Source organism: Calonectris borealis, chromosome Z (assembly GCF_964195595.1).
Source record: "Calonectris borealis chromosome Z, bCalBor7.hap1.2, whole genome shotgun sequence".
NCBI classification, from domain to species: Eukaryota; Metazoa; Chordata; class Aves; order Procellariiformes; family Procellariidae; genus Calonectris; species Calonectris borealis.
In genome coordinates, this window is record NC_134352.1 from 61090205 (window position 1) to 61104305 (window position 14101).

Below are 14101 nucleotides of genomic sequence, written 5' to 3' on the forward strand. Positions count from 1 at the left end.
AAATTCAGAAAATTCTAAATAGGGTATACCTTTCTCTGAATTGACATAGTGGCAATATTTTGCAGAACAATATACTGCACCTCCCTAGAATTTGAAAAGAAAAACGAGTTATTCTGCAAAATTACAGCTACATAAAATAATGCAACATGGCAAAGAAAGTCCAATTCTATTTGAATCCAAAGTTAGTTATACATTTGACTTGGCACAAACACAGAAGGAAAAAGCTTATTGCCAACTGCTACAAGTTCATCATCTGCTTCACAGGAAGATGCATGATGAAACTAGGCTCTCGTTTTTAAAAACTTCAATATGCAAAAAGATCAGTGACACCAGTGCAATGATGCAATGCTTCTTGTAGGTCTTGGGTCTTTGTTTAAACCAAAAATTTGTTTAAAACATGCCATTCTGGCATCTCCAGAAATAGGTCACAAAACCTTACATTTTGTCCACCATCTTGAAACTTGAATATTTCAGGATGACAGCTGAGAACAAAAACACATGGGCTTTACCTGTAGTGTGGAAATGACTGCATTAGTTACAAGAACAGCTAATCCTTTGCACAATCTAGCAAGAATTGCTATTACATTTTTGGTCTTAAAAAAATTTCCTAATAATTCTCAAAAAGGGCCAGGGTCTCCTGTGACTTAAGAGTATATACTGGCAGGCATACACATCTATCAAAAAGCAGCACTTTAATATAATAGACTTTGTCAAGATACAGACAACACAAAAACATTAAACATGTTTGGAGGATATTCTCATCATTAATGTATAGTTTAAAAGCCTCAGCAGGAGTGAGCAAAAAGAAATCTAGGTTCTAGTCTAAAGCTTTCAAACTGCAGAGGTTCTGCCACCAATTGCTTAAAAACTAAGTAATAATTTACATGCAATTTTTCTGAACCATGAGCGCTCAAATTCTTTCATGATGCAAATCATATCCTAACAGAGAAATCATCCATCCATTATCTCCTCTTATTCAAAACTGCCTAATAGCCCTGTGGTAATTACAGCTGTTGCTTACAAAGAAAAGTAATAATAGAGAAGTACTTAATATCTTTTAAACCTATTTTTATGTAATTCTTACATAGGTACATGGAAATAGTCAGCTGCACATGATGAACCAACACTGGAAATTGCTATGAAATGCTCTTCCTGGCACTCTCACCCTAACTAGATTATAGCGTATTTGACATTAATTTAAAGGCCATAGGCACATAACTTCAAGGGCAAACAGCAAAAGCTTATTTCAAAGTGGCTCTAATAGCAAAAGTGTTTCACATAGACTGGTAACAGAGAACTGAGAAATCATTCAGTATATGAAAATCAGAAGACTAGCGCCATTTTAGGCACTAGTTGAGGTACAGGAAAGATGTGACTTCTCTTTTGATGAAATTTGAGTATAAATGAGCAATAAACAACATGCAAAAATAATCCTTTCAACCTGTGAGTATGAGTTGAGTTCTGTACATTAACTGTACACATGCCAAACTGCTTTAGCCATTTTACTTATCTTTGTGTAAAGAGAATGGAAAGCATACTATACTATAAAACCAAACACAAAAATAACAGTGATTCATTTTTATCTGAAATAAAAGCATGAATACTCCACCAATCCCAATTTTACTTCTTTACTAACTTTTAAATGATAGAGACATCAGCTATGGGTGAGCTGCAGAAGTTTACAGAGGAAGAGCTCTATGATGACTGGGCTTACAAAAGTTAAAGCCCATCTAAGATGAGTAATCCTGTCAGACAACAAAAGTGATTTTTTTTTTTAAAAGCTTTTTGTCTGTTTGAGTTGACCAACTTTTCACAGCAAAGTTCTAGCCAAAAATACCGTATTTAGTTAGAAAGTTATTCTGACAACATCTTAATATTGTGTTGCCTATTATCCCTTCACAGCTTTTTATACAGATACATGGAAGTTCAAAATCTAAGAAGTGAGGGGGAAAAAAAACCACTTTATGCAGCAAATATTGGCATAGAAAAAAGAAAAGAAAAAAAGAGTATTATCAATCTTATGAAACATGTGGCCAGTGACACCCTTCATAGGAAATCAGACAAGATCACATTGAAGACGATACAGTCAAAATTAGATGTCCTGAAAGAAATATAAACTTGTTCTTTAAAAACAGTTCAAGGATTAAGGAAACACAGGGGATTCAGCAGCCCAGAGACAGTTGTCTCTGTTAACAAGAAGTCTTCAATATAAAGTGCAGGAAAAGAAAATACACATCTGAAGACTTCTTTAGTGCCTAGCAAGACAGGAAGGGACTCCAGTATAATTACATTTCCAATAGCTTCCAATAATTTAAAAAATTAAGAAACTAAGCAAACTAGTTAGTACTGCCTCTATTTGTATGCTGACTAGGTAACCATGATTCTTCTCAGAATGAAAGTCATAATTAAGAATGAAACACTTACAATATTGAACGATCACTGGATGTGATACTGAAAATAATGGAATTGCTTTTAATGAGCCTCATTTGCTGAGTAAAAATTAATATTACAGGACAATTTTAAAATTAAACTCTAATAGTGCAATAATTATATTCTTATAACTACGGCTGAACAAGTATGTATGAAAAACTCTCACAAAAAAGTAGACATAGCAGTGTAAAGTACGGACTTGACCCACCTATTACTACGGAGTAAACGCACCAGTGACTTAGAAACAATACCAGCTTCAGATTTTGGTGCCAAATGCCAGTAAAGCTGTGCAACTGCCATTACCACCTAAAAGAAGAACATTCAGAACAGCGTGTTAACTTCAAATCATCATACACACGTATCACATTTGCTTCAGATCTGCCGAACTACCAACTCGCTCTTCTTCAGAAAGCAAAGTGCATACCCACATTCTTGGAAATCAACAAAGAAGGTCGGGGGGAAAACATCAGAAAAAAAGACACTTTTATTTCTCACATCAAAGCTAATAAAGTACCCCTCATTCCTCCTAATATTTATTGTACGCTATAATATATGGAAAGACAGAGGAAGAGGGACAAAGTGAAAAAATGTAGGTAATTCAAATTGTAAACATACTGATATCCTTAATAAGTCAGTGTTGCTAACATCAGCTGTACAAATTAATGAGGAAATACTGTTTAAAACTTCTGCAAATTTTGTGCTTTTATTATTAAATATAGATTCAATATTACCTATTATTTAGTCTCCACTTAAAGTCTTTCATTCCATTATTCTATTATGCAATTTACAAAATGACAGCTGCCTTTACTGGCAACTTCTAAAGTCTCAAATCCAACAGAAAGTAAAAACTACAGAGTTGTATACCAACATCCTGGCTAGCAAAAAGCAGAAGATTGAGATATAAGCAAGTTAAAACCTGTACTTTTTTTTTCTTTTCAAGTTTTCTCATAAGTAAAACACAAATGATGAAATTTATGCTAATGAATAAGTCACGTGACAACCTTCCCTATAACACTGTCACGGTCAACTTTCTATTCAAAATGAAAAAAATCATAGAAAGGAGACTCCAAGTAAAGCCATCATTACGACACTTGACTTGGTATCTTAAATCTTAGTACCAATGAAACAAAAATTATTATTAAACAATAAAAAGTGATTAAAAACATCCGAAAAGAGGAAATAACTGGAAGATTTTCAGCAATATACTACAGGGATCTTTTATTACTGACAAAAATCTAAGGTCAAAGAGAAAGCAATTAATTTAATTGCTGGTAACTTCTGTGAATGGTACAAAAACTGGTGTAATAGCAATTCAAAGCAGCATGATTTCACTTGACAAACTGCACTTAAACATCTCGGTTAACTTTAATATCAGAAAGTTAAAGATCATAAATGTGAGAATCAATACCATATTTAACAGGTGTAAAGAAAATTATTTATGGAATGTGGAACATAAGCAACTGAATCTGTTTTCAGTGCAGTGTGATGGCAAACATATCTAACATACTTGTTCTTTGCGTAAGATGAGGAAATATCCTATAGACGTTGAATAGTGATGTTAGCAAAAGGTTGTGCTATTACAGAATTATTACTGTAAAACTGTATTCAATTTGTTTCCAAAGTCTGTTGGCAGATTATAAGCGGTTTTGAAAAGAGTTAGACGTTATCAGAATCTAGAAGTAGGTTCCAGGGGAAAAACAAAAACCTGATCTGTTTAGCTTATCAAGAACAGATTGGGAGGTGACTTAGTCATGGTGCAGTAATTGTTTTTGCAATGATATGAATATTCATTATCACTGGAAGTCTTTTCTTGCAGACATCTAGTCTTGATTAATAGGACAAATTGAGATTAGAAATAAAGTTCTGTGATCTGAGTAATGTCACAATGATTCACGATCAGCATGGCTTTTTCCGATTCTAAAAATTTACCTGCACCTTAAAACCTCATGGAAATATTGCAGAGCATACTATACTTATGATGTCCTATCTACCCTGGAACCCTGCCAAGGCACCAACATTAAGAATCTGGCTTGGACTGACAAAGAATTTAGGCATATAATGGTCTACTTTTCAAATGGAAGACTCAAAGGAAAGCATAACTGAACAAGTCAGTAACAACTACGATTTTCTTTGTGAATCTGTACCACCAAAACTGACAGTTTGTGCCATCCTAGTTGCTGAGAACTTGAGCATTAAAAGCTAGCTACGGTATAGGCATCACATGCCATAGAAGCTGGATTCAAATGTTCTCCTATTTCTCTACTATTTTGCTTGTCTTTAATATTTGGAGCATATATCACATTCAGTTCAGGTGTTTTACTTAGAAGCGAAGTTAATTTCAAAAAAGAAAGAACCACCATACTTCTCCTGTAACTTACTAGAAAGTATTATTACCACTTTTAAAGAGGAGTAGATTTTACTTTTTAATCTTTTAAATTTCCTAATAGCATAGATATTTAGTAGTTTAACATTTTAAGCAAAAAGGAATTTATCATACAGCAGCATTTCGGCTTTGAAGCAAGGGCTTTGTATTTCGTAACAGCAGCCTGTGATCTGGGTCCATAGTATACGTGTTTTTCACTTTCCGATCCTTTTCTTTCTGTTCTTCATCAGATTCATAGAAATTATTTTCACTATATTCTTCCACCACCTCATCATCCTACCAAAAGACAAAATGACAAAACCATACACAGAATATTTGAATCAACTGGTTTTATTCATTAAGGAAGTAACATACAACACCACAATTTCATGCAAGATTTACACACTTTAAAAATAGCTATCGGCTCTCCTACCTCACTTTGCTCAAAACAGTAAATGTACCAACATGAAAAAAAGCTTAAAAATATATGCAAAATTTTCTTAGAAATACGATGAACGGCTAAATGAAACATCTTCATTAATATTCTATACACTGGATTAGATATGAATATTGGTCTTTTTTAGACTTAAAGCCTATGATCTGAAATTGACATCTCTGAAAACAGTCAGTTGTTTAAAATTCTCTCTTTTTTGAAAACTTAATGCAAATCATGTGCATTCTTCCTTCTCTAGCATTATATAAATTATCCATAAAACCAGCAAATTTTAAAATAAGGGACAGGTTTTTTTCTTAAGAAATTAGATGGGAAAAAGGTTATGTATCCTGAGCCTGGCGTTCTCTGATGAAGTACAAATCCTTGAGCTGTTTAAATAAAGTTGTGGGTTATCAGCATAATGTCACTTAAAAAACCAACACAACACACTGAAATAATTCATTAAAGTTTGAGATATTAGTAAATTAGGTCTTTCTTATACTCCAGAAAGCTAAATGAAAGAATATAAAGGAATATATCTGATTACGTAAACATGATAAATTAAAACAAATTTTAAGATTTTTGATGCAGATCAAAAATGGATAAAGAATAGATTTAAAGTATTTCATTATGCTTATATTTATTTAGCATTAAAAAGTCCACAAACTTAAAGAAAAATAAGATGGAAACCATCAGGATTATATCAAAACAGAATTCAGATCCCAGAAGCTGTGGTCTGGATTATCAATATTGAGAGTAGTCAACATTACAAAACTTCTTTTAAAGAATAAGCTACTGATTTCTGCAACTTTTATATACAAGTGTGTGTCCTGTCTCCTAAATTCTTCCATCTCACTTTGTCACGAGAACACCCAACTAAGACAAAGAGCATTACTTTGGCTAGCTGGAGCTATTCACATTACAATGGGCTGGCAGGTACCAAACATCAACCGTAGCAATAGCTCTGCTTGTCTTTCTCTCAAGTCTGTCCAACTATTTTAAGTAATATCTAACTCCACACAATGGTTTTAAGACAATTATTTAAATCATATACCCAATTATTGATTTTTTAAAAGACATAATTACTTTTGAGACAAATGTATCTTTTTAATTCTAGCTGGCAGTAGCAAAGCGATCAAAAGTGAATGAAAGAATAGCTAGAAATGAAAATAAAGAATTATTTAAAAGGTCTTCAAAAAACTAGGCAAGGGTAACTTCAAACCTTTGTTGCATGCCTTGGTCAAAACTCATGTGTAGTGAAAGAGCCCATAAAAGTGTCTTCAATAGAGGCAGGGAGGCAAGAAGTGACAATAAATGAAATTTGTCATTTTATTCCGGTTTTTATTACAATTTGAAAGGACACCAAAAATAAAACTTCGCTTCACATTTCTTCTCATTTTTATTACTTGATGCCAACATGGCTCTCAGTATTTTACAGAATCCCTAGCAAGCTCTTAGATTTCTTATGCAACAGCAACCGAAGTGATTTAGTTTGTTTACTTCTCTACATCTTTATGGCAGTCATCCTTCTAAACTAAAAGCTCAGGATGCTAAATCAAGAGTACTGGTAACTGAATTCCTCCCCTTGTCTACAGGGCAGGCAACCTGAAAGCAAAATTCCTGATCCCAGTGCATATCAACCCTGCACTGAAGAAGCTTCCTCTAACAGAGGAAGGAGAATAATTCAAGCTTCATTGATTCAGTCTTCAATATCCCTGCCTTGACTGCTAACAGGCACGCACATCAGTACTATTGAACTCAACAGGAATACAGAGTTGGAAATTGTATTTAACTCATTAATCACTCTTGTAAAGAAACAGCTTGAGTTCTCACATCTGTGACTTTTTTTTTTAAAGAATTGTTGGTTAGAAACACACTTTGAGCAGAGTTCCAAATAATTATAAAGCAACTTATGCCTCTTAGGAAAAGATTTTTAAGTTAAAACCCATTAGATTCTTTGTATTGAATCACATATCATACCCCTCCAGTAGAAGTATTAACGTAGTCTTTTCCCATAGTCATGTACTTTATTGCAACCTTAGAATATTTGTCTTCTCTCAAATCTGTTGAGATCTGGTATAAAATAATTATATTCCAGACAAAGGCTGATGATGAGACACAGGGAAATAAGTTTAATGAACTGAAATTCATTCAAATCAAATTGATGAAGTCCAAATTAGTCAGAATTTGTAGTCACAAGGACCTTACTAAGACAAAGAGAATATGTAATACTGCAAGATTTGCACATTACCATGGAAAGGAAAGCAAAGTATTATGTAAAAGAGTCAGATAAAAACCTGCAGGCTTCTTGGTGTGCAAGAACTGTTGTCTCAAATTCTATTAATCACCCTGAACATGGAGAGCAGTTACCAGGAAATATGAAAACATTCAACCACTTGCAATCCCTCAAGCCTCAACCTGAACTGCTGACTATACTCACTGCCAAAAAGAGACAACAGTACCTTTAGAATCATAGAATCATTTAGATTGGAAAAGACCCTTAAGATCATCAAGTTCAACCGTTTACCTAACACTGCCAAGTCCATGACTAAACCATGTCTTAAGCACCACATCTACACCTCTTTTAAATACCTCCAGGGATGGTGACTCAACTGCTTCCCTGGGCAGTCAGTTCGACTGCTTCACAACCCTTTCATTGAAGAAATTTTTCCTAACAGCCAGTCTAAACTTCCCCTGGCGCAACCTGAGGTTGTTTCTCTCATCCTATCACTTGACACTCGCCTTGCTACAACCTCCTTTCAGGTAATTGTAGAGAGCGATAAAGTCTCCCCTCAGCCTCCTTTTCTCCAGGCTAAACCACCTCAGTTCCCCAACTGCTCCTCATAAGACTTGTGCTCCAGACCCTTCAGCAGTTTCGTTGCCCTTTTTTAGACACACTCCAGCACGTCAACGTCTTTCTTGCAGTGAGGGGCCCAAAAATGAACACAGTATTTGAGGTGTGGCCTCATCAGTGCCAAGTCCAGGGGGACAATCACTTCCCTAGTCCTGCTGGCCACACTAATTCTGACACCAGTCAGGATGTTATTGGCCTTGGCATGCTGCCGGCTCATATTCAGCTACCTGTTGACCAACACTCCCAGGTCCTTTTCCTCTGGGCAGCTTTCCAGCCACTCTTCCCCAAGCCTGTAGCGTTGCATGGGGTTGTTGTGACTCAAGTGCAGGACCCAGCACATGGCCTTGTCGAACATCATGCAGTTGGCCTCAGCCCATTGATCCAGCCTGTCCAGGTCCCTCTGCAGAGCCTTCCTGCCCTCCAGCAGATCAACACTCCCGCCCAGCTTGGTGTCATCTGCAAACTTACTGAGGTGCACTCAATCCCCTCGTCCAGATCATTGATAAAGATGTTAAACAGAACTGGCCTCAATACTGAGCCCTGGGGAACACTGCTTGTGACCGGCCACCAACTGGATTTAACTCCATTCACCACAACTCTTGGGGCCTGGCCATCCTGCCAGTTTTTTACCCAGCCAAGGGTACGCCCATCCAAGCCATGAGCAGCCAGTTTCTCTAGGAGAATGCTGTGGGAAACAGTGTCAAAGGCTTTACTAAAGTCCAAGTAAACAACATTCACAGCCTTTCCCTCATCCACTAAGCAGGTCATCTTGTCATAGAAGGAGATCAGGTTGGTCTACCAGGACCTGCCTTTCATAAACCCATGCTGACTGGGCCAGATCACCTGGTTGTCCTGTACGTGCCGTGTGATGGCACTCCAGATGATCTGCTCCATATCCTTCCCCAGCACCGAGGTCAGACTGACAGACCTGTAGTTCCCTGGATCCTCCTTCTGGCCCTTCTTGGATGGGTTCACATTTACTAATCTCCAGTCAACTGGGACCTCCCCAGTTAGCCAGGACTGCTGATAAATAATTGAAAGTGGCTTGGTAATTGCTTCTGCCAGCTCCCTCAGTTCCCTTGCGTGGATCCCATCCGGCCCTACAGACTTGTGTGTGACTAAGTGGTGTAGCAGGTTGCTAACCATTTCCCCTTAGATTATGGGGGTTTCATTCTGCTCCCTGTCCCTGTCTTCCAGCTCAGGGGGCTGGATGCCCGGAGAACAACTGGTCTTACTATTAAAGACTGAGGCAAAGAAGGCATTAAGTACCTCAGTCTCTTCCTCATCCTTTGTCACTATGTTTCACGCCACGTCCAATGAAGGATGGAGATTCTCCTTAGCTCTTTTGTTGATAATATATTTATAGAAACATTTTTTATTGTCTTTTATGGCAGTAGCCAGATTAAATTCTAGCTGGGCTTTGGCCCTTCTATTTTCCTCCCTGCATAACTTCATGACATCTTTGTAGTCCTCCTGAGTTGTCTGCCCCTTCTTCCAAAGGTCATAAACTCTTTTTCTTTCCCCCCCCCGGAGTTCCAACCAAAGCTCTGTTCAGTCAGGCTGGTCGTCTTCCCCACCGGCTCGTCTTCCGACACATGGGACAGCCTGCTTCTGTACCTGACTTCCTTGTTGAAGAATGTCCAGCTTTCCCGGACTCCTTTGCCCTTCAGGACTACATCCCAAGGGACTCTGTCAACCAAGCTCCTAAACAGGCCAAAGTCTGCCCTCTGGAAGTCCAACGTAGCAGTTCTGCTGACCCTGCTCCTTACTTCTCCAAGAATCAAAAACTCTATCATTTCATGCTTGCTATGCCCAGGACAGCCTCCAACAATCACATCACCTACAAGTCCTTCTCTATTTGCAAACAACAGGTCCAGCCGGGCACCTTCACTAGTTGGCTCACTCACCAGCTGTGTCAGGAAGTTATCTTCCAGGAACCTCCAGTTCTAGGAACCTCCTAGACTGTCTCCTCTCTGCTGTATTGTATTTCCAGCAGACATCGGTTAAGTTGAAGTCCCCCATGAGAACAAGGGCTAGTGATCGTGAGACTTCTCCCAGCTGCTTATAGAATATTTCATCTGATTCTTCAGTATTTCATCTGTTTCTTCAGACTTTTTCGTAAATCTGTATTTACCTGAGTAACCAGGTCTGTTTTGGCATGCACCAAGTTACTTTTATAATTTCTGCTATGAAGTTACTTTTATAATTTCTGCTATCACAGACAAGCCTTATTTCTTGATAGGAGGGAGTACCAATATTCTGTTAAGTAATTTGGGGCCTACACAGAAAACCTGAAACTGAGCCTTTCAAGCTGACTGAGGCACAATAAATTACAATCAAGAATTCAAACCACCAAGCCAAAACCTAATCTGAGAGACCTGGCTGAATTGTTGCTCTGTCACCAGATAAACTTTGTAGTGCAAGTATTGAAGCTTGTACAAAAGGAAGAGATTCTAATTCTCCTCTGAAGTGGCACAGAGCTAGCTTCAAGGTGGCAAGCACAACTGAAGCCTCTTGGTATTGTAACAAAGGGGGAAAGCCTTGTGCAGAGATCTAAGCAAGAGCCTCCATGCTCAGCAACAGTCCTAGTGGTGTCCAGGATAAGAATAGCAACCAGAACAGCATGCCCCTACATCTTGGGCTCCAACCAGGAAAGAAAGTATGAATGGGGTATAACGGAGAAAGCAGCACTACTAACACTCTAATATTATTAATGCCAGCACAGGACTGAAAATAAGACTCTTGCCTTTGGGAGATGAAAGTCTTCCTGTTTTAACTATTAATGTTGAATCAACAACTGCCAGCTTCCACAGATAATTTCCTGCACACTTACTCTCCAATCCTCAGTATCTATATTGCACCTACACAAGCTGTGGGAGATGCTTCTTCACACGTCCTTGAAGAAATGCCAGATATTGGTAGCAGTCAAACTTTACTTTCCCAGATTTCTAATTAGAGCTCAAACTGATGATAACAGTAAATATTAGCCGCTCTATCGGAAAAAAAAACAATATTCTGATCTTTTTTGACAGGTGAGAGATAGCATGAGAGTTCAGGGAGCAGCTTCAAATGTTCCCATGCTTTCCCTTGTCCTTTCAATCACTTTAGATGCAGTTTCACAGCTGATTTAAGACTATTCTTCATACCATTAAAAGTTTGTTGTTATTTTGTTTGTTTGTTTTTTTAAAAGGCTGTTTTATTTTCACCACGATCAGTAAAATGATCTGGCTCACTTTGTGGTTATAGGATCACTAGAACTGCTGAATTTTCAAAAGCAGTAGATGGTAAAGAGAGAATGATAGAACAGAAGCATTCCCTTTCAGTGGCAGTCTTTAGTTAAACTGCTTGAAGTACACTCAACAGTTTGTAGTAGCACATGATTTAATTGTGCAGTTAATAGCTTTTCTAAATGGCAAAATCACTAAAAAGTTCAGAACCCTAGGAGAATGAAGTGATGAAAAACAGAGAGACCACTAGCATTCCAGGCTAGAAATTGCAAATGGACTCTGTGCATTCCCCATCTTCCGTGATGTATTCAATCGAGTAAAGAAGTGAGTATTTTAGTGTGAAAGAACATGTGTAATTCTTTTTTACGTTATTCCAGACATACAGTTTAGGGACATCTTCATAAAGTATTAAAAGCTTAAATGAAGAAACTGCCAGATAACAAGTTCCATTAGTCTGTTTTTAAAGTCACTAAGTAAATGAGCTAACATTTAACGGAGATCTTGCTTGAAATTACATTTAAATATGGCATTAAAGTTGAGAATGTGCTTTCCATTTAGGGTAAAGCACATTATGTGAATGCTACAATTACCTCCAAACAGAGCTTCACACATCCACAAACTCATAAGTAAAACTTCACTGAAATCTGAAGCATGAACACATACTATTTGCCCACTCTATCAGCCTTAACTCCACCTTCTATTCAAAAGTGATTCAAATATTTGTATTCCTAGGTTAGGTATAACTGATTTTAAAGCTATAGACTTCAGTTTATCTCCTCAGATTCATAAGGAAATACACTCACAGCTTCTTTGATTCCTGCAGCAGAACTTTCGGCAGATAAGATTTTAGCTATCTTCCAGAGGCCTTTCTAATATTTCTAAAAACTGCTCTCAAAAGAGTTTTGGATAAACTAAGTTTTGAAGGTAAGAAGAGTTTTGGGGAGTATTCACTAGTCGGTGAATCTGATTGCAATACCAAAACCACCTTAGCCAACCAAGATCAGCAGTCCACTTCCTGTATCATGAACAGTATCCTTGGAAAAGGGAAATGGTAGAAAATGTATAGAATAGTTTCCTACTTAAAGAATTAATGATGTATCCAAGATAGAGCTCAAATTTTGATGTTGTGTGTGAAGGTGCCTACCTAAATCCTTCCACATGCTTCACAGATGGATTTCAGAACACTAGAATAGACCCATCTTTGGTCTATCAGAGGAAACCAAAAACTATCCTCAAGACTGCTCAAAAAGCCAAGGAGATGAGCTGGGACAAGTTTCTGACAAATGAACAGACCTTAACCAATCACACTTGCTAATAACCACATGCTGGCAGAAGTATCCATCCTCTCCACAATAGGAAGTCCTTGAATAAGATACACGTATGTCAGTATAGGTAAAGCTTGACATGAGGAATTGCTAGTGGTCTAAATAAAAGGCACAATCTCACATGGTAAAAATATTTGAGAAATGGAAGTGTAATCGACATAATCTGCAGCCTGGCTGGAAAAAGGCCTTAGAAGGCACAAAGCCAAGTTTGCCACAGAGATCTTCAGGTACTAACTGAATGAGAGCAATTTATAACTTTTGTCTTATTAAGCCAAAGGGAGTTGAAGAGTCAAAAGAATAAAGGGACCAGATCATCCACTCCAGAAATAATGGCTTCCTTTCAAGTACTAACCAGCCATCAAAGTATACTCACTCTTTCTTAGGTAGGCTGCCATGATAACCAGTTGTGTGATAAAGACTTGTGCTACTGTGAACGGACTAACGGGACCTAGTAATGATCTGATGAGATGCTCTGATGGCCATATGAAAGTAGGGGAGTATTTCAAGTGTCTAAGTATAAGTATCTAGTGCCATTTTATACTCCTCCAAGTATGAGAAATATCTGCATGGGTCTGGGAGATCCTGAAGGTATGGAATCTACAGGAGATCCGTAACAACTGAAGACTAGGCAGGGCATCTTGTGGCATTTAGAACAACACTAGACCCTCAGATAAATGAATCATATCCCAGTTTCTCTAAAGGTTAAAAGCTTCAGATACTTCCCCTTCTGTAGGACAAAATTAACAAAGCAAATCATCAAACTCTTTTCCTTTTTAAAAACAGCTATTGAATCTTTTATTGTTACATTGAAGGAAAACAAGTTTCCAGCACCTAACAAACTCCTGCTGATGCTTTTGTGTGCAGTCATTGGAAAGGAACAGGCTGGGGAGTACAAGAGAGGTGAGAAACAAACCGGATCACCGGTACCAGGATGCATGTTACAGTAATGGTTACAAACTGTAACTATTCCTGAATGGACAGAAAACAGGAGGTGACTCTGCTGTCACCAGACCAGAACAGCATGTTCTGTGTGGTCTCAGACACAACGCGTTTACAGCTTTCAGGAACAAAGTTACTTAAAAATGAATGAGAATTTTAGAAACTTAATTTCTCCCTTCTACCACAAATAGAATATAAAAAGATTCTGGTAATGAAGTAGTGGTCTGGGATATAACCTGTATTCTACCAAGAAAGAATTTATAAGGAGGCTTCCTGAAGAAATGTGCAGTGATAGAACCAGAAGGCATATGTCCATTACTGCCTTCTAAATTAAGTCAAAATAGACTGAACACTTTCAGTCCAAAAGTCAGCAAATACAGAATGCAATGATTAGGTAGTGTGATATATAAATAATAACATAGAGCCTGTATTACTTGTATAAAATATTCATACAAAATTATCACGCTACCAAACATCACATTCTATCACTCCACCAGGGACCAGACCTGATGCTCCTACACAAATCAAAAA

General features: G+C 37.6%; 1 protein-coding gene across 8 annotated transcripts in view; it reads right to left on the minus strand.

The window, feature by feature from the left end:
* The window catches only part of AP3B1 (adaptor related protein complex 3 subunit beta 1), a 163881-nt gene that overhangs the window by 96079 nt on the left and 53701 nt on the right, over positions 1-14101 (minus strand). For all 8 annotated transcript variants that reach the window (XR_012670878.1, XM_075136702.1, XM_075136704.1 and 5 more), the window contains 3 exons: positions 4928-5089; positions 2639-2736; positions 30-84 (listed from right to left, as the gene is read on the minus strand). Coding sequence is in view for 7 of the 8 variants with exons in the window: in XM_075136702.1 (XP_074992803.1) it covers positions 30-84; positions 2639-2736; positions 4928-5089 (315 nt within the window). In the remaining variant the exon portion in view is untranslated. The remainder of the gene's footprint in view (positions 1-29; positions 85-2638; positions 2737-4927; positions 5090-14101) is intronic.